Below are 22,733 nucleotides of genomic sequence, written 5' to 3'. Positions count from 1 at the left end.
GATCGAACTCACACGCCCTTGCATCGGAAGACAAAGTCTTCACCACTGGACCACCAGGGAAGTCCTGAGATAGCACAGCTTTAGCTCTTTCTTTTGCCTTATCTGTGAGGTTCTCCTTCCCCAGGAGGGAGCGTTCAGGGATAGATGAGCGAGATTTTTCTGGAGTTCCAGAAAAAAAAAAAAAAACGAAACAAAACCCAAAACCAACCGTCTGCTCTTTGCTTTATGGTTGTCTGTGCAAGATTCCAGAAACTCTACGTGGGGGCTGTTTCCTTGAAACCGTTGGCAAATGGTTACTGACATTTTAGCCTTTTCTCAACCTGGCTTCAAGGTTTGGTCCAAGAGGCATTACAGAGGAAAAGAGCTCCCTTGAAGGGCACTGGAGGAGCCCTGGGGGCTGAGGAAGGGGGAGTGCATTCTTCCTTTCAACACTTTTAAAGCTTGCTCTACCAGGACCGGATATTTTCCCATTTTTCTAACATGTTCACAAAGTTCCCCTACCCTTTCTATTTTGGGTGTTGACACCATGTTCTTTCTCAGCCTTAACTAATCACCAGGAACTTTGGGTTTTGTCCTCTCAAAACCCCTAGGAACTTCAAAAGCCACCCACAGCACACACAAATAAAGCCAGAAGTTTAAGATACTACAAAAACAAATGAAATCCTTACTTAGAAAGGCGATCTATGGAGTCAGTAAATATTTAGGAGTTACAACAAATAAATGTAATTTTTAACAGCAAGGAGCAGAGGCTCAAGGTGGGAGAGAAGAAAAGGGGGTGCAGGCTTATTTGTAGTTGTTCAGTGTAGTTTGAGGATTCTCAAAAAAGCACACACCCCCCTAACTGAGTCCTTGTCTCTTATCTTCATGAGTCACCTGTCCATTATGAGTGCAGGTTATTAAACTGGGGGGCTATAGACTGATTCACAATATATTTTTATTCCTTCCACACAGGAAATTTAAAGCACTTAACAGCAAAAGGGGTTTTTAAGAGAATGGTTTATTCCAAAGGGATTATACAAATTTTATTTTCATAAGTAAACTTCTCTTTATTTGCTCAAATAACTGCGATCTGTCTTTAACTTCTTTCTGTGCCCTGAGGTGCTCAGTCGCTTTCAGCGCGTCCAACTCTTTATGACCCCATGGGTTGTATGTAGCCCGCCAGGCTCCTCTGTACATGAAATTTTCCAGGCAAGAATACTGGAGTGGGTTACCATTTCCTCCGCCAAGGGATCTACCCGATCCAGGGACCGAACCCAGGTCTCCTGCATTGCAGGTAGGTTCTTTACCACTGCACCACCTCGGAAGCCCCTTAACCTCCTTACCCTGCCTCTGACGCTTTTATTTGGGATTTTGCTCCAGTTAAAGCCAAGAGTGGAGAGAGACCCTTCCAAGCTTCTCCCCTGGCTCTTTGCAGATAGAGGTACAAACACGAGCTTCTTGGGTCTTCAGTGCCCGCAGGGAAAATCCCCAAACCCACCACCTAAAATGTGTTGCAGATTCCGAGTGTGCCCATGTAAAGGCGCCAACATAGCTGAAGACTCAGACGTTGGTCATCAATCGATGTGCTACTAGCATGAGCTCTTCTAGCTGGCATGGAAGCTTCTCAAGGGTCAGCAGCAGTGGCCTCCGTTCCCTGCGGGTCACAATTCACGTGGGTCTTACCTCCCTGCAGGTTAAGCTCCCTGCTCTGTAGGCACGTGGCCGGGGCGGGGGCGTCTGGGGCTGTGTGACTGGCAGGCCCAGGCTTCCGGGCCAGCTCTCTGGTCGCCGCTGAGCGACCGTCCGAGGCCAGAACGTTTCCTTACCAATCTCCTTACCTGGACCGGCGGGTCTCCACAAGAAAGTAAGGAGAGGCTGCGAGGCCGCTGGCAGCCTTTCTTCCCCGTTTGCAGTGTCACAACAATGATTCATCCCACGAATTAGCCTGGAGACTCTCCGGACACACAAGGTTATATAGAAAACAACTTTTACTTTTACTCAAACACACAATTCCCACTCGCGGCGCCCTCCCTCCGGCCCGTGGCCGGCTTGGCGAGGCGGGTGATGAGCATCCCAAGCCTAGAGCCGTCGGGCAGCGGAGCCCTCAGGTGACCCCTGAAGACTAGGGTGCAGTCGGGGCCGCTGGGGCGCGGAGCGGGGGCACCTCGTCCACGGGACCGTCGGGGTCGTCTGGGGGAGGCGGGGAAGAGGGGGTACGCCAGGCCCTGAGCTCCGACAGCGCCCCCGCGCGGGCCGGCTTAGGCGGGGTCTCCGTGGGCTGGTGAGGGGGCTCCCCGCCGGCAGCCGGGCCCGCGGGCGCCACCCCCACGAGCTCGCGGCTCAGCGCGGCCGGGCGGCGGGAGCGGCGCGCCGCGGGGGAGGTGCGCGCGGCGGGAGAGCGAGCGGAGCGAGAAGAGGGGAGCGGCGTCCGCCCCCGCCGTGCGGAGAGCCGCAGAGCCGAGCCGGCGCGCCCGGGCCGGGGAGCGCGCCCGAGGCCCGGCGAGCGCCAGCGCCGGCGCCGGAGGGTCGTGCCCGCGCCCGCGCCCGGGTCTCGGGCCCCCGACCGGCGGCGGCGGCGAGGCCGGGCGGCCACCTGCTGCGCCGCGTGAGGGCCGCGCGTCCGCGCTCCCGGGGCCCCGCCGCCCCCACCCCGCGGACCCAGAGCCTCCGGCGCTTCGCGGAGCCGCCCGCGCTCCCGTGCAGGTACCGGGGCTGGGACTGGGGCGGGGGTTTCGGAGCCGGGGACCCCCTCAGCCACGCGGACGGAGCGCCCTCCCCGCGGCCGAGTCCGGCCGGACGCGCTCCCCCAAGTGCCCGAAGTTTCCCTTTGCTGACTTCGCCGGACTTAACTTTGAATCGTGAGGTGACGCCTCAGAAAACACACGACGAGGGGAGTCGGTGTGTCCGGGGGAAGTTGTTGGTGGACGAAGTGTCGGTGCCTCCTGGCGCCAGAGGCCGCGGCAGGGGAGAGGAGTGGACGGTCGTTAACTCTTCTGCTTCAGGTAATGCTTTATTTGTTATACACGTTTTAGGCTTTGGTTGCCATTGAGGGGTTCTGGGGTTGATCTAAGAAATGCTCACATTTTTAATCAACACCTATTTGTTGAACGGACGTTTCCTCTCAGATGGGGCGTTAATACGAGGTGAACAGTGAGCAAAGCCTGAGTGGTTACTCCAGTGGACTAGTTACCAACCAGGCTTTGGCTTTGGAAATGCAAAGTGTAAAGGAATACCACCGTTGGGGTTAGACTCGTGTCGGTACAAGCGGCAGCTGGCACGGTGTCCCTGCTGAATACTTAATTTTGAGCCATAAATCTATCAAGTGGGAGACGAGCAGCTGTGTGAGCCTCTGAGCGCCCACCCCACACCTTCCTCAACTGATAGCTTAAAATATCCCCACTCCCTATTCCAGCCGGCACGCTTCCTTCATTTACATAATTCGGGCACGTGACCGTGGAATAGAATCTGTTTAGACCCTGGTCTCCCTGGAGCTCACACCTGGGATGATGGAGCGCCGTGATCACTCCTTAGAGCCATGTGAGGCGGTAGGATTGTGGGGAGCAGCATTTCTAGAGTCTGTGCAGTCACATCAGCGGTCCCTGACTGTGGGGCCTGTGGAGGACTGAGCGGGGCTGGTTTCTTCTCTCTGCCCCAGTGTTGTGCTGAGCCATATTGGAGCCTAAGGTAGAAGAAAAATCAGTACTACAGATCCTGTCTTTATTTAAAACTGTGATGTGTTTTGTGCAGTGTGGATTCTGTGTTCACTTTGATGTTTTGAAACAGTCCATTGTACCGTTTGTCTTCAGGAGTCTTTGGTACTCCCTGAAATGTTGTGCCTGGAGCGAGGGCCTCCCTTGGTCCAGACTTGCCTCCTGGTCAAGTTTCTTAGCTTCTCTGAGCAGCTGTCCTCAATGAACAAATTAAAAAGTGGCACCTGCAAGGCTGCTGCCCGGCTCACACACAGCATATGGCCACTGCGTGGGACCAGGCCCCTCGGGCTCAGGGAAGGGTGGGTGTCCTATTCATATTGTTGTTCAGCTGGGTGATCTTGAGCCGGTCACCGAAGCTTGATGAGTCTTGGTTTGACTTAGCAGAAAGGGAGTGCCAGTCGCCAGCTCAGGGGGTTAAATGAGACTGTGGGTGAAGGTGCATTGCCCTCTGGAGGGTAAGTTTTCTGAGGTGGCACAGTAGGCTGGGTTTGCCTGGGCAAGCTTGCAGCCATCCGCTCTTCCTGGGGAGGTTAGCTACGTGCCTGTGCACAGACATGCTTATAAGCTCTGCTTGTGTTGCATGGAGACCCTGAGGAAGCCTTTCGATCCGAGTGGAGATGTTTCTCGCCCGGGGTTTATTGTGGAGGGCTGAAGGTCACCAGCCTCCTCCTTGGGATGTGCAGAGTTTTTTAGGTCAACTTACTTTTTTATGTGAACTTAATTTCGCTGCCCTGAACAAGGGACTTTGGTTCCCTTTTGATATGTCTAGTCCTAGGTCCTGATCATGATTTTCCTGAGCCTAATTCAAAGGATTTTATCTGAGTCGGTATCTAGCTTAAAGCAGCTTAGTCCCCGGAAAGTCAGTCTCCGTCTCTCCAGGTCACTGTCTGGGGCCCACTCTCTGGGGCAGGTAGTCTCTGGGCTCCAGGAGAAGGTTGCAGCACTTCAAGGTGTGGGGAGCGTGGCTTCTTGCTGTCATCTGATGGGTTTCCCACCACTGAGCCTCCTTTTCCTGTTTCCATTGAGCATTGTCCAGCCAGCTGTCCCTGGAGTGAGACACAGATGGGGACCAGGCTCCTGCATCTGGCCCTGAGGTCTCCGCACCCTGTGTCCTCAACAGGTCCCTGCTGGGCATCTGGGAACCTGCCCAGTTTGTGTGGAATAGCCCTAGTCTGAGCGGTCCTGTGTTCCTAGCCATAAGCAGGACAAACTCCCCCCAGCCTTCCATGTCCCTCTCAATCCCCTGGGGTTTTTCTTCCCTCACTAACCTCTCTCTTCCAGGCTGGGTGTAAAGGGGCTGGGGGCTCCAGGTTCCTCTCTCCCTGTATCGGAAGAGCTTTCTTTTTTTGACATGAAAGGCAGGAATCTTTCTTAGGTTGTATCTCCTGTCCTCTGGACATGGGGGCTTAGAGTAAAGCTCTTGATGTGTAGAGGGAATTTCAGCAACTTGTATATCTTAATTCCTCCCCTCCCTGGAGAAACCAGATGCACCCTGGAGATGTGGGAAGGAAGCTGGGGGGCAGCAAACTGGGGAAACAGACCAGAAATTCCCTTCCCCCATCCCCCCGTCTTCTGGGCAAGTCAACCTCCGTTATCTGCCCTGGACTTCTTATTACCTGAAAAAGACCGGAAAGACTGTAGGGCCTGTTGGAGTTACCAGTCAGGGATGGGGAGGAAATGGGGAAAGAGTAGCTTTGAAGCTTTGGTGGTTGGAGGACAGAAGAGTTGTCTGCCTACACACTCCGAGCCCAGCGCAGTAGACCAGGTTCATATGCTTTGGTGTTTTCCAAACGATCGTGCTGTTTATGCCGCTGCTGCTTCATCATCAGAACGATCCACTGTAAGCTTGGCATTTACCAAAAGCGGCAGGAAAAATACTGAAAAATCCAAGTTGTAATTGATTTTTCAGGATCCTTAGGAATTGTTTGGAGAACTTGATTAGCCCTTCACAAGTCCTGGGTTTTGTTCACACTTTGTGGGTAGAAGGCAAAGTGGTCAGGGAGGGCTTCTCAGAGGAGGAGGGACTTTAAGTAACATTAAGACTCGGCCACATGTGAGATTAAAGAGAACTTCCCATGGGGAGGACTTCTTCTTTTTTTTTTTTTAACTTTTTAGTTTGTATTGGGTTATAGCTGATGAACGATGTTGTGACGGTTTCTGGTGAACAGCACAGGGACTCATACATATACATGTATCCATTCTCCCCCAAACTCCCCTCCCACCCAGGCTGCCAAATAACATTAAGCAGAGTTCCCTGTGCTATACAGTAGGTCTGTGTTGGTTAACCATTTTAAATATAGCGTGTGTACCTGTCCATCCCAAACTTCCTTACTATCTCTTCTTCCCACTGGGAAGGACCTCTTGAGTCCATAAAGACAGAAGACTCCCCAGGAGTGGTCTTTTGGGGCTCACCTCTTAGTTAACTCTTCCTGGTGTCAGGCTTATCCCTTTTGTTGTCAGGGTACCTGTATCTGTACATTGGACCATAGTCACGGTCAGCATTCTAAATGCCTGGCATTTTCCCCCAGCTGAATGGAAATCAGAGGAATTCTCATCCAATCCTGTTATTCTCAGTTATCTGCACCCGGAAGCGCATTTCAAAGTTTCAGGTCAGGTAAATGGTCCTTAAGGCACATTGATGATTCTAAGGAATTACTGTAGCATCCTTTGTATTGCTTTAATATGCTATGACCCATAACCCTGAGCTCAGCAGGACACTAACCAGTAGATCCCAGGGAATAGTCAGCGAATTTAGTGGCAGATTGACAAGAAATGATCGGACAGGGGTGGCCATGCAACCAGGGACACCCCTACCTGTGTTGGCTCCTTGTGGACACTGGCACTGTTCCTGTGCAGATCTGGGTAGGAAGAGCTCCCAGATCTGTTTCTTATGATTAAGCTGTCTGTGAAAGAAATTGCTAAAGAGCCTTTTGAAAGGTGAGGAGTAGGATGTTGTTTATTTGCTCAAGTGTCTTCCTAGCCCCAGTGTGGGATGGGCTTTTGAATGTATGAAGTTTGAGAACTTCTGGAATACCCACTCACCTCTGGGGTCCAGACAGTAGTCTCTTTTTTTTTTCTGTCCCCAGATTCTCACATCTGTGGGAGGCAGCAGAAGCCTTAGGTCAGGTGTGCGAGTTTCCCAAGAAATTACTCTCAGAATGGCTGGCTTGAGTGGGGGGTCGTGAAAATGTGAGAGGTGTTTTGCTTTCTTAAAGCAAGTGGTCCAGTTGAGGGGGGCAGTCAGGGCTCTGGTTTCCACTCTGCCACCTAGAGTCCCTGTGACCCCATAGCATGGGGGTGGGGATTCACGCATACCAGCATCACTTGAGATCCTGTATGAGCGGAGAAAATGCCTCATGAATTATTTGTAGTGGTTACTCTACCATTGTCTTTCTTAATAAGCAAAAAGGCATTTATTTTGATCCCTGATTAGGACCCCCTAGGGGCTTCCCTGGTGGCCCAGATGGTAAAGAATCTAACTGCAATGCAGGAGACCTGGGTTCAGTCCCTGGGTCAGGAAGATCCCCTGGGGAAGGGAATGGCAACTCACTTTAGTATTCTTGCCTGAGGAATTCCGTGGACAGAGGAGCCTGGCGGGCTGCAGTTCATGGGGTTGCAAAGAGTCAGACACGGACTGAGCGACTAACACTACTCACATAAGACCCCCTGATAAAGGATCCTAAAGCAATGAAGGGTCTGAGAGCTGATGGTGATCCAGGACAACGAGCAAGTCTGCTGTGTAGAGCACTGCTGAGCAGGGCTAGTGGTAGAGGTCCTGTTGGGAATTACCTTATTGTGCTCGGTTGTGTCCGACTCTCTTGTGACCCCATGGACTGTAGCCCGCCAGGCTCCTCTGTCCGTGGGATTTCCCAGGCAAGAATACTGGAGTGGGTTGCCATTTCCTCCTCTAGGTAGGAAATGAGCTTGATGCAGTTTCAAGTGAGGAGCCAGGGCAGAGAGAGGGGACAGGTAACAGAGGTAGGGAGCGTGCAAGCAGGTGGGATCTGCCCGGCTCCTGAGCCCCAGGGCACACAGGGCTCGCATGCTCTGTCTCCCTCTGCAGTGTCAGCTTTTCCCGCTAACATGGTTACAAGTACTAGCAGCCAGGCTACTGACAGGAAGTGCCCTGAACCAGTCACCCCCTGCGCCCACACACGCATACACACACTTGTTCTGCAGGCGAGATGTAGGGCCAGTTTTGCCCTGCCGCATCTGTGACCGGCTGATGAGCATGACAGACGGTGGTGGCTCAGAGGACCACGTTGCATGTCGCCCGTGGGTGACGGAATTACAGTCCATATCAAGGCCCTGTCGTATGTTTAGTCTCCTGTGGATGAATATATTGTGAATATTTAGTACCTTTTCAGCACTGAGTGTATCATGAATATTTACTGCCCAGTGACCTGGGTATATTTAGCATCTCATGAATATCAGGTGTCTGTCCGTCCTTCCACACCTCCCTATGTTGCATGCACACATGCTCTCCTTACTGAGTGTTTGTCTCTACTTAACCTATCTTATGAGAGTCCTTCATCCTGTTTACTGTCCTTTCCGGACACGCTGCTCCGAGCCTGTGCAGACTGCTCTCGGCTCGGCTCTTGCTCTATGTGCAGCTCTGGGGCCAGGCACAGCCTCAGTACCTCATGGGTGCTGGGGCAGGTGTAGTGGGCATGGGGGCTCTGACCTGGGTCACTTGAGTTCCCTTCAGGGCTCTGCAACCCATGTGGCAAGTGCAGCGAGCTGGTCTCCACTGGCACCAGCTCTTCTAACCTGGGTTGGATACTTCACTCCTCAGCCCCATGTTCCATCAGCTTGCCTGCTTAATTATTCATTCTTCCTCCCACCATGCTCCCCAAGGAGTGGTTGTTGTTCAGGCGCTCAGTCGTGTCCAACTCTTCGTGACCCCATGGACTGCAGCATGCCAGGCTTCCCTGTCCTTCATCATCTGCCAGAGTTTGCTCAAATTCATGTCCGTTGAGTTGGTGATGCCATCGACCCACCTCATCCTCTGTTGCCTCCTTCTCCTCTTGCCCCCAATCTTTCCCAGCATCAGGGTCTTTTCCAATGAGTTGGCTCTTTGCATCTGGTGGGCAAAATGTTGGAGCTTCAGCATCAGTCCTCCCAATGAATATTCAGGGTTGGTTTCCTTTAGGATTGACAGGTTTGATTTCCTTGCTGTCCAGGGGACTCTCAGGAGTCTTCTCCAGCACCACCATTCGAAAGCATCAATTCTTCAGCCTGGTAGCAGGAACTTTCTCTTGGGTTCTCCTGCGTGGAAGATTCATGACTTAGAAGCTTCAGTGAGAGGAGTGGGAGGAGGATGGGGTTTGTTGGAAGTTTAACCCCACCCACTCAATGTCTGAACCTGCACCACTCCACCTGGTGATCCACCCTCCTTGCCCTGGGGTCATTTCCACAGGGATAGACTCAGCCCTGTGTATTTGGTGTGTTGCTGGGTGTCAGCTGTATGCGCCTTTGGAAAGATCTTTAAATCATCTTATTTAGCATTTAGCGTATTAGCGTTTCCAGTGTATTTTCAGGGTGTAAATGGATTCTTAATGTACGAACACAAAACATCTTGCAAATGTGAGTCACCTGTTTTCCGAGACTCAGCAATGTCATCTTAGCGAGTGTCATGGCACTGTGTCGGGCCTTCGTGGGCAAAGGCGAGTCTGTGCATCAAGGGGTTCTGGTCAGCACGGCTTATTGGGCACCACGTTCTAGAGCTGCAGTTACTAGGAGCAGCTCATGGGCAACCTCGGGGTCTCTCAGTGGCGGCGCAAGCACTGTAGACAAGACTTGGCCAGGCTGGCAAGTGGGAAAGGCCTGGAAGTTGGCGAGCCTGGCTCGGGACCAGCCTGCCTGCCATCTGGGGCCCTGACCAGACTTGTGATTGGGCTCCGTCCTGGCAGCCTGCCCTTTGGCTGCCCCCTCGGGTGGCCTGAGGCCAGGTGCCGTTTCACAGACAGTCTCTTCCATCCAGCAGACCTGGAGGCAGAGCGTGAGCAGGCGCAGCAGTGACATCTGGGGCAGCGTCTCCTTCCGGTCTTGGTGTGTGCTGTGCCAGATACGCCTATACACGTGTGTTCACAGGAGTAGGTGTTGTTATGGTTGCCAGTAGGGAAGAATGGGAAGAAGGGGTAGTTAGGGAGTTTGGGATGGACGTGTACACACTGCTGTGTTGGATGACCAACAAGAACCTGCTGTAGAGCACAGGGAACTCTGCTCAGTGTTATGTGGCAGCCTGGACGGGAGGGGAGTTTGGGAGAGAATGGACACGTGTGTATGTATGGTGGAGCATACACAGTCCCTCTGCTGCTCACCTAAGACTACTACAGCGTTGTTAATCAGCTCTGCCCCAATACAAAATAAAAAGTTTTTTACAAAGTATAAATTAATACGGAGAAGTAATGTCTACATTGTTTCCTGGGCCACCTTTTCATGTGTTGAGTCTCTTCTCCACGCTATTGGATACACTTCTGTAGCACCAACTCTTCCGGCTGCAGAGGACTCCAGGGTGAGGGTGGCCCCCATTTACTCACCCTCTGTTGAATGGACATGTACCTCGTCCATGTTCAGCCTTTTGTCCTTTAGCCCCACGAGAATGAAGATCATTGTCTGTGCTCTTTTGTACATCTGTCTGGTTGGTTCCTTCCAAGTCCCTCTCGAAAGACTGATTTCCTGTGTATACACAAGCCTCTTCCTTTGATATGTCCTGCCCAAAGTCTGTCTGTCTTTTCCCGCTGAAGTTTTTTCCCCATGAGATTTCATGTATTTTGGTCAACAGCATCTTCAGCGTCTGTGCTATTCAAGATTTGCTCCAGTTCCTTTAAGCAGAAGAGAATTTAGTGCAGGAAGTTCAAAGATAACAGAATTGTTGAAAGCTCAGCCTCCAACCAGACCTGCAGGGCTGTCCTGCTGGGAGCTGCCTCCCTCCCCAGACCTACCACATGGGGGGCAGGGGAGAGGAGATGGGGGTCCCCCCTGGGGCTCAGCATCCACCCTGAGGCTCGGCGTCCATCCTGAAACTGCGGCCGAGGCTTTGGGACCACCCCCCACCCCAACCCCCCATAGGAAAACGGACGCATCCACCGTGGTGCCTCTTAACAAAGCGGGACAGTGAACTCTCCCAGGTGGGCAGCATGGCCTGGACAGGGGCTAGGAAGTGAGGTCTTGGTTTTCCAGCCTCAAGCAGGCAGTGAACAAGCCAGGTGGGGTGAACTGTATCTCAACCGTTCTCTCTCTTTCTTTTCTTCATAATTTGTACATTTTGTCTTTGATTTGATGCATACAGAGGTGAGATTCACAGAATTTAGCCTTGGATTCCGAGGGCCTGGTTCCTGCCTCGCAGAATCAGTCATTCGTCCTCTCCAGAGAATGTCAAGGTCATTTCCCAGATAAGGTTTTCATTTCAGTCCCCTTCTCTTCTGAGCTCTTTTGCCGTGACCCTAGCCCCCTTTCTGCTCTCTCTCAGAAACCAGATTGGAAGCTTTCCCAGCCTGAGCTTCAAATGGATTGGGAAAAAAAAAAAGCCCACTATATATCTGAATCTGTATATCTGTGTCTATCTCAAGGTGAAGCCACATAGAAATAATTCCTGTAGACTTGCCTTTTAGATGGACCAGTTATTTGAAAATCAACCCCCTGACCCCAGGCCTGCCTGCAGGATGGCATGGGCCAGAGTAGGGGCAGGGGGCGTCTGGTTCTTTTCTCTTGTTGGGGAACGCTGAGTCGTGTTGCCCCTTCAGGCAATGTCGCACTCCCATTGAACAGCCCTGAGCTCTCAGGCGTGGGTTGGAAGCAGGAGTTAGCTTAGTGCTAACAGCCAATCTTTCCCATGAGCCATAATTGATCAGCAGGTAACGTATGAACCATGTTTCTCCCTGCCTTTTCCAGCAGGCTTTTGTGTGTAATTAGTGTGAATTCAGGTGTTTGTAGAGTTCCAAACTCCCCCTCTGAGTCGTTTCTGTATTTTCAGTTGTTCCAGGAAAGAATTCTTGAGGAAGGATTCCAGGAAAGACTATGTCCTTAGCAACCCAGAGTTCACCGGGGGGCTGGTGTAAGGGGGTCTGGGTGACAGCAGTGGGTAGCCACCAACCTGGGGTGCGTGCCCTCCTGACCCTCGACAGGTCCTCTGCCCCTCGTGGTCCTTGCCTCTCATTAGACAAGCACTGTTTAAAACGAGCTGATGCCCCCTAGCTGAAAGCTCTGGGGTGGGGGGGTGGTGAGGAGGGAGCCTGGCCCCCTAACTCCAGGTGGGAACTAGCCCTTGGAGAGCCCAGCAGGTCATGCTGTCAGCAAGGCGCATCAAAGAACCCATGTTTTTTATGTATTATTTTCCTTTTTTTTTTTTGGCTCTGCTGGGTCTTTGTTGCTGCGCTCAGGCTTCCGTGGTTGTGGCTCACGGGTTTAGTTGCTCCGTGGCAGGTGTGATTCTTAGTCCCCTGACCAGGGGTAGAATCCTGTCCCCTGCATTGGCAGGCGGATTCTTAACCACTGGACTGCCAGGGAAGTCCTTCTCCAGGTCTTTTTTTTTTTAAAAAAAAAAGCAAAAATAACAGTGATTCACACTATCCCAAATGATGTGCCTTAGCTTTCAACAGCACCTGCTTTCTATGACTTATACGTGATAGATATTTGCCGTTCTTTAATTTTAGGGGGTTGTACATTGATTGTGTATTAGGAAGTACACTGAAATAATTGTTTTAGTGGCAACAGATGTTTTTCTTTCAGTTTTTTCTAAGCACATACAGTGAGAGTCTGAATTTTGTGTGTTAAGGCATATAATCACTGGACAGTTCAGTCTGCGCATTGCAGGACCCCCTTCCCGACCTCGTGCTTTCAATGGTTACTGAAGTGTGAGTCTGTGTGTGATTGGAACAGTCTCTTTCCCACCAAAAGGTGGTGTTGAAGCCTGTTACGCATCATTTTGGGTCTTTCATCTGCAGCGTCTCATTCAGTCCTTACAATCACCTTGTGCAGTTTACAGAGAAGGACACTGAGGCCCAGAAAAATCGAGGAACTTGGCCAGGGCACCTCAGCTAGTGAGCCGCAGAGGCGTGAGCTCCCCTCAGTCTCTCCGCTCAGAATGTGCACGTGCTCAGGATGCGCACGTGCTCAGTCGCGCCCTAGACTGTGGCCCGCCGGCTCCTCTGTCCGTGGGATTCTCCAGGCGAGAATGCTGGAGGGGGCTACCATGCCCTTCTCCGGGATCTTCCCAGCCCAGGGATCGAACCCGAGTCTTCCTGTATTCGTAGGCAGATTCTTTACTACTGAGCTACCTGGGAAACCCCTCAGGAGATGATTTCCCCCTGGAAATAGGCCCTTTGCTCATTAGCTGGTTCTCCAGGTGCTGCCAGAATTGCCCCGTGCTCTCGTTTTCATCCCTGTTTTCCAGAGGAGCACACAGGCACAGAGCCTCACCGCGACCGCCGGGCCATGGACTGGGGATCTGAACCCGATGTCCTCTCCTCATTGCCTGTTCTAACCTGTCTGGAACTGTTAGCTTAGAAATGGCCAGGAAGTGTCCTTCCAGGGTTTCACTCAGTGGGAGTGAACATTCTCGGGCAAATTACCCCTCGGGGTGTGCACAAGGTCTGGGCACCTCTCCCCAGTCACCTCCCTGATTCCCACCCAGAACTGGAGCCCCTGGGGACCCTCCTTTTTCTCTCCTGTCTCCACCACCTGCAGTGGCTTCTGCAGGACAGCAAAGCAGGGGAGGTGGCTGGGAGCCAGGCTGACCCCGTGGGCCTTGGGCTCCCTTTCCTGCAGGGCTGTTGTAAGAAGCAAAGGCAGTTTGTGTGAAAGTGGCAGATATCTTGTGACCAGTGGACGAGAGTGAGTTAGAAAGGCTGTGTTATTGTAATTAAGCCTCACTTCTGTCTCTCTCTTATCACAGTTATTTATTTATTTATTTTTGGCTGCGCTGGGTCTTTGTCGTTGCTCGAGCTTCTCTTTAGTTGCGGTGAGCGGGGGCTCCTCTCCAGCTGTGGTGCTCGGGATTCTCATTGTGGTGACTTCTCTTGTTGCAGAGCACAGGTTCTGGGATGCATGGGCTTCCGTAGTTGTGGGACATGGACTCAGGAGTTGCGATTCACGGGTTTAGTTGATCCACAGCATGTGGAATCTTCCCGGATCAGGGACTGAACCAGTGTCCCCTTCATTGGCAGGTGGATTCTTTACCACTGAGCCACCAGAGAAGCCCACTCTCCCCCTCTCCCACTCTCTTTTAATGTTAAAACATTCCAGTTAAAATTGAGCAAGACCTCGTGACTGGGAGCTCTGGTTGCAAAGTCTGACTCTCCTGTTCTCCAGCCGTGAGGCCTCTCAGCACCTCTGTTCCCGTCTGGAAAATGGGGATGTGACAAGCCCCCCACCACTGAGGGCCGTCGTGTGGACCAGCTGGAGTCCTGGTGCCTGTAACGTGCCATCGGAGGGGATAAAACCTGAACGAACTGGAGCCCCAGGTAGCTGAGCCTGGGCTGTGCTCCAGGCACTCTTGGGTATGTAAGGAATTACATGATCCCACTGGTTCTTGCTACAGCTTTAAAGAATATAGAGGACTATCCCTGTTTGGAAGTGAGGAACCCAAAGCTCAGGAGGCAGATGTGATGTGTGCCTGTCTCCATCCGGGGACCCCTAGCGGGTGTGACCACCTGAAACCTGGGGGTGGCGAAGGGCTCCAGAGCTCGGGAGGCCAGGACCCCTGTCTCAGCACCACATCAGTGGTTGGGTGGCATCAGGGTGGCTGCCTCTCGAGTCTCTCTGGCTCCAGGGGGCAATCCCAAGTGAACTGTTCACCATGTGCTGGCAGGATTGGCTGAGGGAGCAGATACTGCCCAAACATCATCTGTTCTTGTTCCATCCCAATTCCCACATAAACACTTCTGTTGTAATATCAACATGATATTACAGCGGTTCTTTGCTCTTCTCATGGCCATATAGTCTTGTGTGCAAAGTTGCAGTTTAAGCTCCTGTCCATCAGAGTGGAATTCCCATCTGAATTTCACTTTAAGACACAACATCCAGGATGGCCAGCCATGGAGTTTGGTTTCTTAAAGGCTGTCAGTTCTCCCCTAAAGCCAGAGTTCCTGGTTTTTCTGAGTAGGAGGGTCCCTTTGTAACACTGAACAAGTAGAGAAACGTTCTACATGACAGCAACTACATTTTCAGTATATCAGTATATCGATGAGGAAAATATATATAAACAAAAAGACAGTATGAATTTTGAGGCTCATCTGGATGACTGATTTTATTGATCACATCTTCATGTATTTAAGGGCTTCCCAGGTGGCACTAGTGGTAAAGAACATACCTGCCAGTGCAGGCGACACAGGAGTCCCAGGTTCAGTCCCTGGGTGGGGAAGATCCCCCGGAGGAGGGCATGGCAGCTCACTCTAGTATTCTTGCCTGGAGAATCCCCATGGACAGAGGAGCCTGGAGGGCTATAGTCCATGGGGTCACAAAGAGTTGGATACAACTGAGCAACTAACACTTTGACTACTTTTTTACATGTATTTAAAAATAATAACCTGTGTATGTATGTGACATAATATTGATGCCATTTATAGATAATTCTTGTCCGTCAGGGATTCACATGTAAAGAACTGAGGATTTGTGTTTGGAGATTTCATTGTTTATAGGCTTTCAAAAAAGTAGAAATGCCCTTTTGCAGTTTGCTTTTTCCTCTTGGGTACTTTGCTTGTAATTTCAGGAGGTTCCACCAGGGGGTGCTTGGGCTCATTGTGCTTCTGCAGTGGATGAAGCTCCACTCCTGCTGTAAGACAAAAGTGTAGTTTTCTACACCCAAGAGTTTCCTTTTTAGGACAAGCAGTATTCTGGCCTGGAAAATCCCTTGGACAAAGGAGCCTGGCAGACTATATAGTCCATGGAGTTGCAAAAGAGTTGGACACTATTTAGCAACTAAGCAACCTTAAATTAAAAAACATGATTTAAGAAAATGCAGTCTAAAAGAGTTGTAACTGAACATGAAGACAAATTTAAAAGATGTACTAGGCTAAATAATACTAAAATTCCAATTATTAATTACTGCTTAGTTTTCTCTGTTTCAGGCTTTATTTATTTGTCATGCCACATGGCTTGCAGCACCTTAGTTCCCCAATCAAGGATCAAACCCAGGCCCCCAGCAGTAAAAGCACTGAGTCCTAACCACTGGACCAACCAGGGAATTCCCAGGATTTATTTTTTAGAAAGCAGTCCCTGAGCATCAGCTACCGCACTCACTTCCAAAGGGTCTGGAGTGTCACAGCCCAGAAGAGCTTTAGGATTAGAAATGTACAGGCTGCTGTGGTCACTTAGTGACCATGAGGCACCGTGGGCCCCACTGTTTTCACCTGGACCCAACAGAAGGCTCTGAGACCCTTGCAGACACATGCTTCTCTCAGCAGCTCTGGCTCACAGGCCGTCTTGGCCTATTGACCTGTGAGGGAGCTGAGTGTCAGACCAATTTGAATATGATATATGGAGCCAAGAAAATCAGGCAAAAGCTCCTCAGACCAACCTATTGGTTCATTTAGTAGTCCCACTAATAAAAATTCCCTGCTAATCACTCTGTTCCCGTTCCTTCAATACACATTTATTGAGGTTCATGGCGCTCATGGGCTTCCCTGGTAGGTCAGCTGGTAAGGAATCCACCTGCAATGCAGGAGACCCTGGTTCAATTCCTGGGTTGGGAAAATCCCCTGGAGAAGGGATAGGCTACGCACTCCAGTATTCTTGCCTTGAGAGTCCCCACGAACAGAGGAGCCTGGCAGGTTACAGTCTTTGGGGTCACAAGCACGTGGCACTCAGTCGACACAGCATCAGGATATCAGCGTAAGGGCACTGAATGTGATGGGTGAGGGCAGCAGACCCTCCGGGGTGGGGCGTGTGGGGCCTGGGTCCTAGAGACCCTGGCCGTGCTGGAAGCCGGGTTCCGTGGGGAGAGTCCAGGGAACCCTGTGGGGCTCATGGTGGGGCCGGGCCCACTGGCCCAGTGGACACATGGTTCTGAGGGTCCATGATAGTTCTAGGGGCCACAACATGTCTTCATTTCTTTTCCTTTTTTTAATTAAAGAAATTAAAAAAATTTTTTTTTGGCTGCACTGGGTCTTTGTCGCTGTGTGAGGCTTTTCTCTAGTTGTGGTGAGCAGAGGCCACGTCTCGTTGCGTGTGCGGGCTTCTCGTTGCAGTGGCTTCTCTGTTGCAGAGCACGGCTCTGGGTGCTCAGGCTTCAGTAGGTGGGGCTCGGGCTCACAGGCTGTGGCCCACAGGCTCAGTTGCCACTCAGCACGTGGGAGCTTAGTTGCTGGACCAGGGTTCAACCTGTGCCCTCTGTGTTGGCAGGTGGATTCTTAACCACTGGACTACCAACAAAGTCCCCAAAATGTTTTAATCTTTTAAATCAGAAGGAAAACACAAACTTTAGGTTAAAGAAGATGTTTTAATATACAATAATATATTCACCTTTATATCAATGCAGTTGTAAAATACGGGCTTCCTTGGTGGCTCAGTGGTAAAGAATCCACTTGCCAAGCAGGAGACATGGGTTTGATCGCTGGGTCAGGCAGATCCCCTAGAGGAGGGAATGGCAACCCACTCCAGTATTCTTGCCTGGGAAATCCCATGGACAGAGGAGCCTGGTGGGCCACAGTCCATGGGATCCCAAAGAGTTGGACACTACTTAGTGACTAAACAACAGCAACAAATTGTAAAATATATTTAAAGGAGGTTTTTAAATCGAGGAAGGGACCCACGAAGGCAGAAGTGCTTAGCACCCCAGAAGTCACAGTGCAGTGTTTGGGAGTGTGACGAGGGACCTGCTGACCCTGGGAGCTGCCTCAGCAGAGTCACAGAGGCGGGGCTGACCCAGGCAGGACGGAGCTGCTCAGTGGCTTGGCTTACCCACGCCCAGGTGCAGAAAGGGCCTGGAGAAAAAGCAGGGACCCTGAGACGACCCCGCCACCTTGCCTCCAAACCTTGGCTGTAGCCCATTTGATGAAGGCAAACAACCCTTGTTTCTCAGGCTCAGGACCAAGTGCTTGGGTGCCTGAGGCTTCAGTGTCATTGGGATAGACACACTTGGCACTCTTAGGCCCTTCAGAATCTTAGCTAAACCAGAGAAGATTGTATTTCTCAATTATGGGATTTTTTTTTTTTTTTTGGTTCTGGTTCCAGGCTGGTCACTTGGGGCTGTGACTGCACCTCTGAATGTGTTTCCTCATCTGTAAGTTGGGGCAGTAACTGAATTAGACTGTGCATGTCAGGAGCCTTCCTAGCCCAGTGCCCAGCCTCCAGCCATTGTCAAATGTTTCCTTCTCCTTTGCTTGTCCATGTCACCTCATTCAAGGGAGGCCAAAGAGGTGGAAGGCGCTGGCCTGGGTATCAGCCAGCCTGGGTACGTGGTCTTGGTATCAGCCTGCTTGTGGCTGCCCTGGCCTCACCTACCCGGCTGACTAAGGAGGTCTGGGTGGGACTGGACTTTGTGTGGACAAGCTTTGCCCGTGGACCTGCCCTGTGGCCTAGCCTGAAAGCCTTGGCCTTCACCTGAGCGTGTCTGGGCCGTGGTTGGGCAGATCTGATTACTCAGACCAGAGCTCCCACTTTGCTGTGGGAGGGAGGAGCCCAGGACCTTGTCTGGGGAGATTCCAGGCATGCGGGCTGGCCTGCACCCCATCTGCTCTGAAGAGACACAAGCTCTGCTTTGTGCTCAGCCCCAGAGGCCTCCCTGTCCGCTGGCAGTCGTTCTTCCTTTTGGCCTCTCCGCACCGAGGTGCCGTCTCCAGCTTCCTTCACTGTTTGTCAGCACGCGGCACTGTGGGCCGGGCCTTCCCGGCGTCCCCTGATGGAGCACCAAAGTAGACGGGAGTAAGGGCTCCTCCATAAGGTGCAAACCCAGTGGAAATTTTTTTTTTAATTCCTAATATTTTATCTTATTTATTTTGTGCTAACTTATTTTTAAATTGAGGTATAAGTGACATGTTAGTTTCAGGTATACAACATAATGATTCAATATTTGTATATATTTCAAAGTGATCACAATAACTCTTGTTAACATTCGCTACTATACATTTTTATACATACATCATTATTCCATGCTTTTATATAATGAGAACTTTTAAGATCTACTCTCTTAGCAGCCTTTAATATGCAATGAAGTATTCTTTTGGCAGTGGGGGGCACTGGGCTTCTCTAGTGGCTCGGTGGTAAAGAATCAGCCTGCCAGTGCAGGAGACTCGGGTTTGATCCATGCATTGGGGAGATTCCCTGGAGAAGGAAATGGCAGCCCACTCTGGTATTCTTGCCTGGAAGAGGAGACTGGTGGGCTACAGTTCATGGGGTCGCACAGAGTTGGACGTGACCTAGCAGCCAAACAACAACATTATTGATGAAATCAGACTATGGAGTGAGGGTCATTTCTACAGTAAGAAGCACCTCCAGTTGGAGGAAGTATCTGGCCCGAGGCAGATGGGACATGGGCTGCATGGGCGATGGAGTTTAAAAGAGGAGGCTGTAAAAACTGCGCAGGAAAGCGCTGGCGCCCCCTAGTGGTCACAGCCCCGGGAGTCTTCAGGAGTGGCCCCTCAGTGAAGGCTTTGGAACCAGATGTGCTGGGCTTGGGGGACATTGCAGGGACAGCACCTACGTGCTAAATGTGCACAGCCTCTCTGCCCCTAAGAAAGTCAGGAAATGTGATGGGGAAGTTATTCCACTCATGACAGAATCAAAGATGGAGAGAATGCTAATGGAAAATGTATGGAACCTGCACGAACAGAAGAAAGTTGACCTGGAGACCCAAGAGAATGGTTCTGTAAATGAAGGTATTTAACACTTTCCTGCAAGTGCTAAACAATTTCCTGTAATACTATTTTGTGTATTCATGTTGTTCCCAAATTAATTCATGCGTTTAATGCAATTCCCAGCCAGCATCTGGATGGATAACCTATCCAATATTAAAACATATTATAAATTTGTAAGTATCTAAACATTTTAATTTGGGGCCAGGAATTGAAATCATACCCATGGAACAGAATAGAAAGTCTGGAAAATAGGAATTAATATTTAACCACTTGAAAAACCATCATGTTTCTCACTCATGTCAAACCCCAAAATATATTCCACGTGGGTTACAATTTTAAATGTAAAAATGAAGTTATTAAATCCACTTTCGATAAGAACGTAGGAAATTATAAGATGAAATGCATGCCATAACAACAAAAATGATCCTGCATGCTGCAGCAAAGACCGAAGATCCCACTTCCTGCAGCTCAGGCCTGGCATTGCCAAATAAATAAATAAATGTCTTAAGAGAAATGATGGGATGAGAAACATTTTTCTACATGTACTATCAAGCAGAAGCCACAAGGCCAAAATTGTTTTGTTTGTTCACCTGGGAGAATCAAAACTTCAGTATGCCAAAAGGAAAAAAAATTCCAAAACAAAATAAAAATTCAGTTGATAAACTGAGAAAAAAATTTAGCAACATGTATGAAAAATAGCCTTACATAAACAACTCTGATAATAAATATGAAGAACTGTTTCTTTTTTAAAGACTGTTTTTATGTGGACCATTTTTAAAGCCTTTATTGAACTTGTTACAATATTATTTTTTTTTCTAGTCTATGTTTTTTTGATTTTTGGGCTTCCTCATGGCTCAGATGGTAAAGAATCTTCCTGCAATGCAGGAGACCCAGGTTCTGTCCCTGGGTTGGGAAGATCCCCTGGAGAAGGAAATGGCTACCCACTCCAGTATTCTTGCCTAGAGAATTTCATGGACAGAGGAGCCTGGCGAGCTGGAGTCAGTGGGGCCGCAAAGTCAGACACAACTGAGTGACTAACACGAGAGGCATGTGGGATCCTAGCACCCTGACCAGGGATTGAACCCTCACCCCGAGCATTAGAAGGCAAAGTCTTAACTGCTGGACCACCAGGGAAGTCCCGTGAAGAACTCTTTTTATGAATGAACTGACGGGTAGGAAAGTGGGTAAAGGATGTGAATTCATTCACATGAGGAAAAGCAAATACCAGGAAATGTGAGAAAGTAGTAAAGCAATAGGTACATAATAAAATTAGATACTATTTTTTTGCTATCAAATTAGCTATCAAATCTAGACAGTTTATTAAAAAGCAGAGACATTATTTTGCCAACAAAGGTCCATATAGTAAAAGCTACGGTCTTTCCAATAGTCATGTATGGATGTGAGAGCTGGACCATAAAGAAGGCTGAGCACTGAAGAATTGATGCTTTTGAACTGTGGTGTTAGAGAAGACTCTTGAGAATCCCTTGGACTGCAAGGAGATCCAACCAGTCAATTCTAAAGGGAATCAATGCTGAATATTCATTGGAAGGACTGATGTGGAAACTGAAGCTCCAGTCCTTTGGCCACCTGATGTGAAGAGCCGACTCATTGGAAAACACCCTGATGCTGGGAAAGATTGAAGGCAGGCGGAGAAGGGGACAACAGAGGGTGAGATGGTGGGATGGCATCACCGACTCGATGGGCATGAGTTTGAGCACCCAGGAGATGATGAAGGACAGGGAAGCCTGGTGTGCTGCAGTCTGTGGGGTCGAAAAGTTGGACACAACTGAGTGACTGAACAAAAACAACAGTTTTGGGGTGCGTGTTGTTTCTGTTTGTTCCTGCAGAGTGTAGTTCTTGGTGCAAGTGTATGGCAAGGACTCTCATACACCTTTCAGAGGGAAGAAGATATATACTTTCTGCCAAACTGTTTGGCAGTTCTCCCAAAACCCTTAAAAGAATTCCCCTTAAAAGAATCCCTTCATTCTGGTTATTTTACTCCTAGGAATTTTTCCCAAGGAAACAATTAAATCTGCCATCAAAAGATTTCTATGCAAGGATGTTCATCACAATGTAATTTATAAAGATGAAAATTTGGAAGCAAGGTTAAATACTCAGTAATGGGGAGTGAGTCATTCACTGATGGAACCCTTAGGAGTGTTTCTGAAGGATGCTTAGTCACTAGGGCACTTCATGAGCTATGGGTAAATGAAGAAGGCAGGAGGGACCGTGGGTGAGTGCTGAAGAGGGAGCTGGACCTGTGACAAAGAGCCTGGGGCCAGAGTGAGGATGAGAGATGTGTTGGGGGATAGGCAGGTCTTCTCTTTTGTCAGAGGGGATACTGGGTACAAGGCACTGTCACGTAGGATCGATTTGGAGAACAGGAAGTTTTGGGTGGGCTGAACAAAGGAGTGCCCATGACCAGGAGGCGCTCACTCAGGGTTGTTGACCACCTCTCTGCCCTGGGGCCCAGGTTCCACTCCGGCCCTCCAGAGGCTTCCCCTCAGGGACTCCGCCCCTTTCCCACCCGCCCCACCAGTCCCTACCGCTGCATCTCACCCCCACCCCAATGGGGCTGCTTGCCCCTGCTCCATGCTCAGTGTGTCTGAGGCATGGAGTTCAACACCAAACAAAAAAATCTCAGTATATACAATTTTTAAAAAATCAAAATGTAAAAACTTTTAAAAGAGGGGTTGTAGTCTATAGGGGCTTCCCTGGTGGCTCAGATGGTGAAGAATCTGCTTGCAATGCAGGAGACCCAGGTTTGATCCCTGGGTTGGAAAGATCCCCTGGAGAAGGGAATGGCAACCCACTCCAGTGTTCTTGCCTAGAGAATTCCATGGACAGAGGAGCCTGGCGGGCTACAGTCTTTGGGGTCCCAAAGAGTCGGACTGAGTGACTCACACAGGCAGCTCCTGAAGGACTCCAGACAGTCATATCCGCCCCGGTCCAAGCAGCCCAGGTCCCTGTGGTCCAGTAACAGGCATGATGGGCACATGCCTGCCCCACTCAGCCCAGAAGATCCTGGGAGCAGCCTCCCATGCGCTCAGGAGCCAGTCCTCCGTGGTGTTCTGCTCTGGCCTCCCGGGTAGTCCTGGGCTCAAAGGAGGGACTTAGCCACCTCTGGTTCCATGCAGAAAGGGGGCTGCCAGGGGCAGCCCCTCTCCCACAGCTTGTCCCCCCTTGTCCCCTGAGCCTTAGTCCCCTAAGCCCTGTCGGGTGATGTCCTTTTCAGTCCTTGTCACTT

General features: G+C 50.4%; 2 protein-coding genes across 5 annotated transcripts in view; one reads left to right on the top strand and one right to left on the bottom strand.

The window, feature by feature from the left end:
- Positions 1-955: 955 nt before the first annotated feature.
- On the bottom strand, positions 956-7,988 carry LOC133256488 (serine/arginine repetitive matrix protein 1-like). Its single transcript, XM_061431318.1, has 5 exons — positions 7,858-7,988; positions 6,732-6,785; positions 6,504-6,592; positions 1,818-2,823; positions 956-1,633 (listed from the first exon to the last, which is right to left on the bottom strand). Exons 1-4 carry the CDS (start codon positions 7,986-7,988, stop codon positions 2,102-2,104), a joined length of 996 nt encoding a protein of 331 aa, XP_061287302.1. The 3' UTR covers positions 956-1,633; positions 1,818-2,101.
- Positions 2,595-22,733, top strand: part of CRACDL (CRACD like) — a 133,473-nt gene continuing 113,334 nt past the window's right edge. Inside the window, exons 1-2 of one of the 4 annotated variants that reach the window (XM_061431629.1) lie at positions 2,595-2,682; positions 2,843-2,981. The gene's annotated coding sequence lies outside the window, so the exon portion shown is untranslated. Of the gene's footprint in view, positions 2,683-2,730; positions 2,982-3,030; positions 3,664-22,733 lie in introns of those variants that run through there. The other 3 variants (XM_061431631.1, XM_061431628.1, XM_061431630.1) reach the window with 3 other exon arrangements.

This window comes from Bos javanicus, chromosome 11 (assembly GCF_032452875.1).
Source record: "Bos javanicus breed banteng chromosome 11, ARS-OSU_banteng_1.0, whole genome shotgun sequence".
Taxonomy (NCBI): domain Eukaryota; kingdom Metazoa; phylum Chordata; class Mammalia; order Artiodactyla; family Bovidae; genus Bos; species Bos javanicus.
The sequence above is the reverse complement of the archived record's forward strand: the minus strand, read 5'-3'. Positions and strand labels throughout refer to the sequence as shown.

Coding starts and splice junctions, on each gene's coding strand:
- LOC133256488 (XM_061431318.1), bottom strand. CDS start 7,988: ATGGACTGTAATTCCGTCACCCACGGGCGACATGCAACGTGGTCCTCT. Junction 6,786..7,857: donor ACATCTCGCCTGCAGAACAA/GTGTGTGTATGC, acceptor TGCCTCCCACAG/ATGTGAGAATCTGGGGACAG. Junction 6,593..6,731: donor CTACTGTCTGGACCCCAGAG/GTGAGTGGGTAT, acceptor TTTCTTTCACAG/ACAGCTTAATCATAAGAAAC.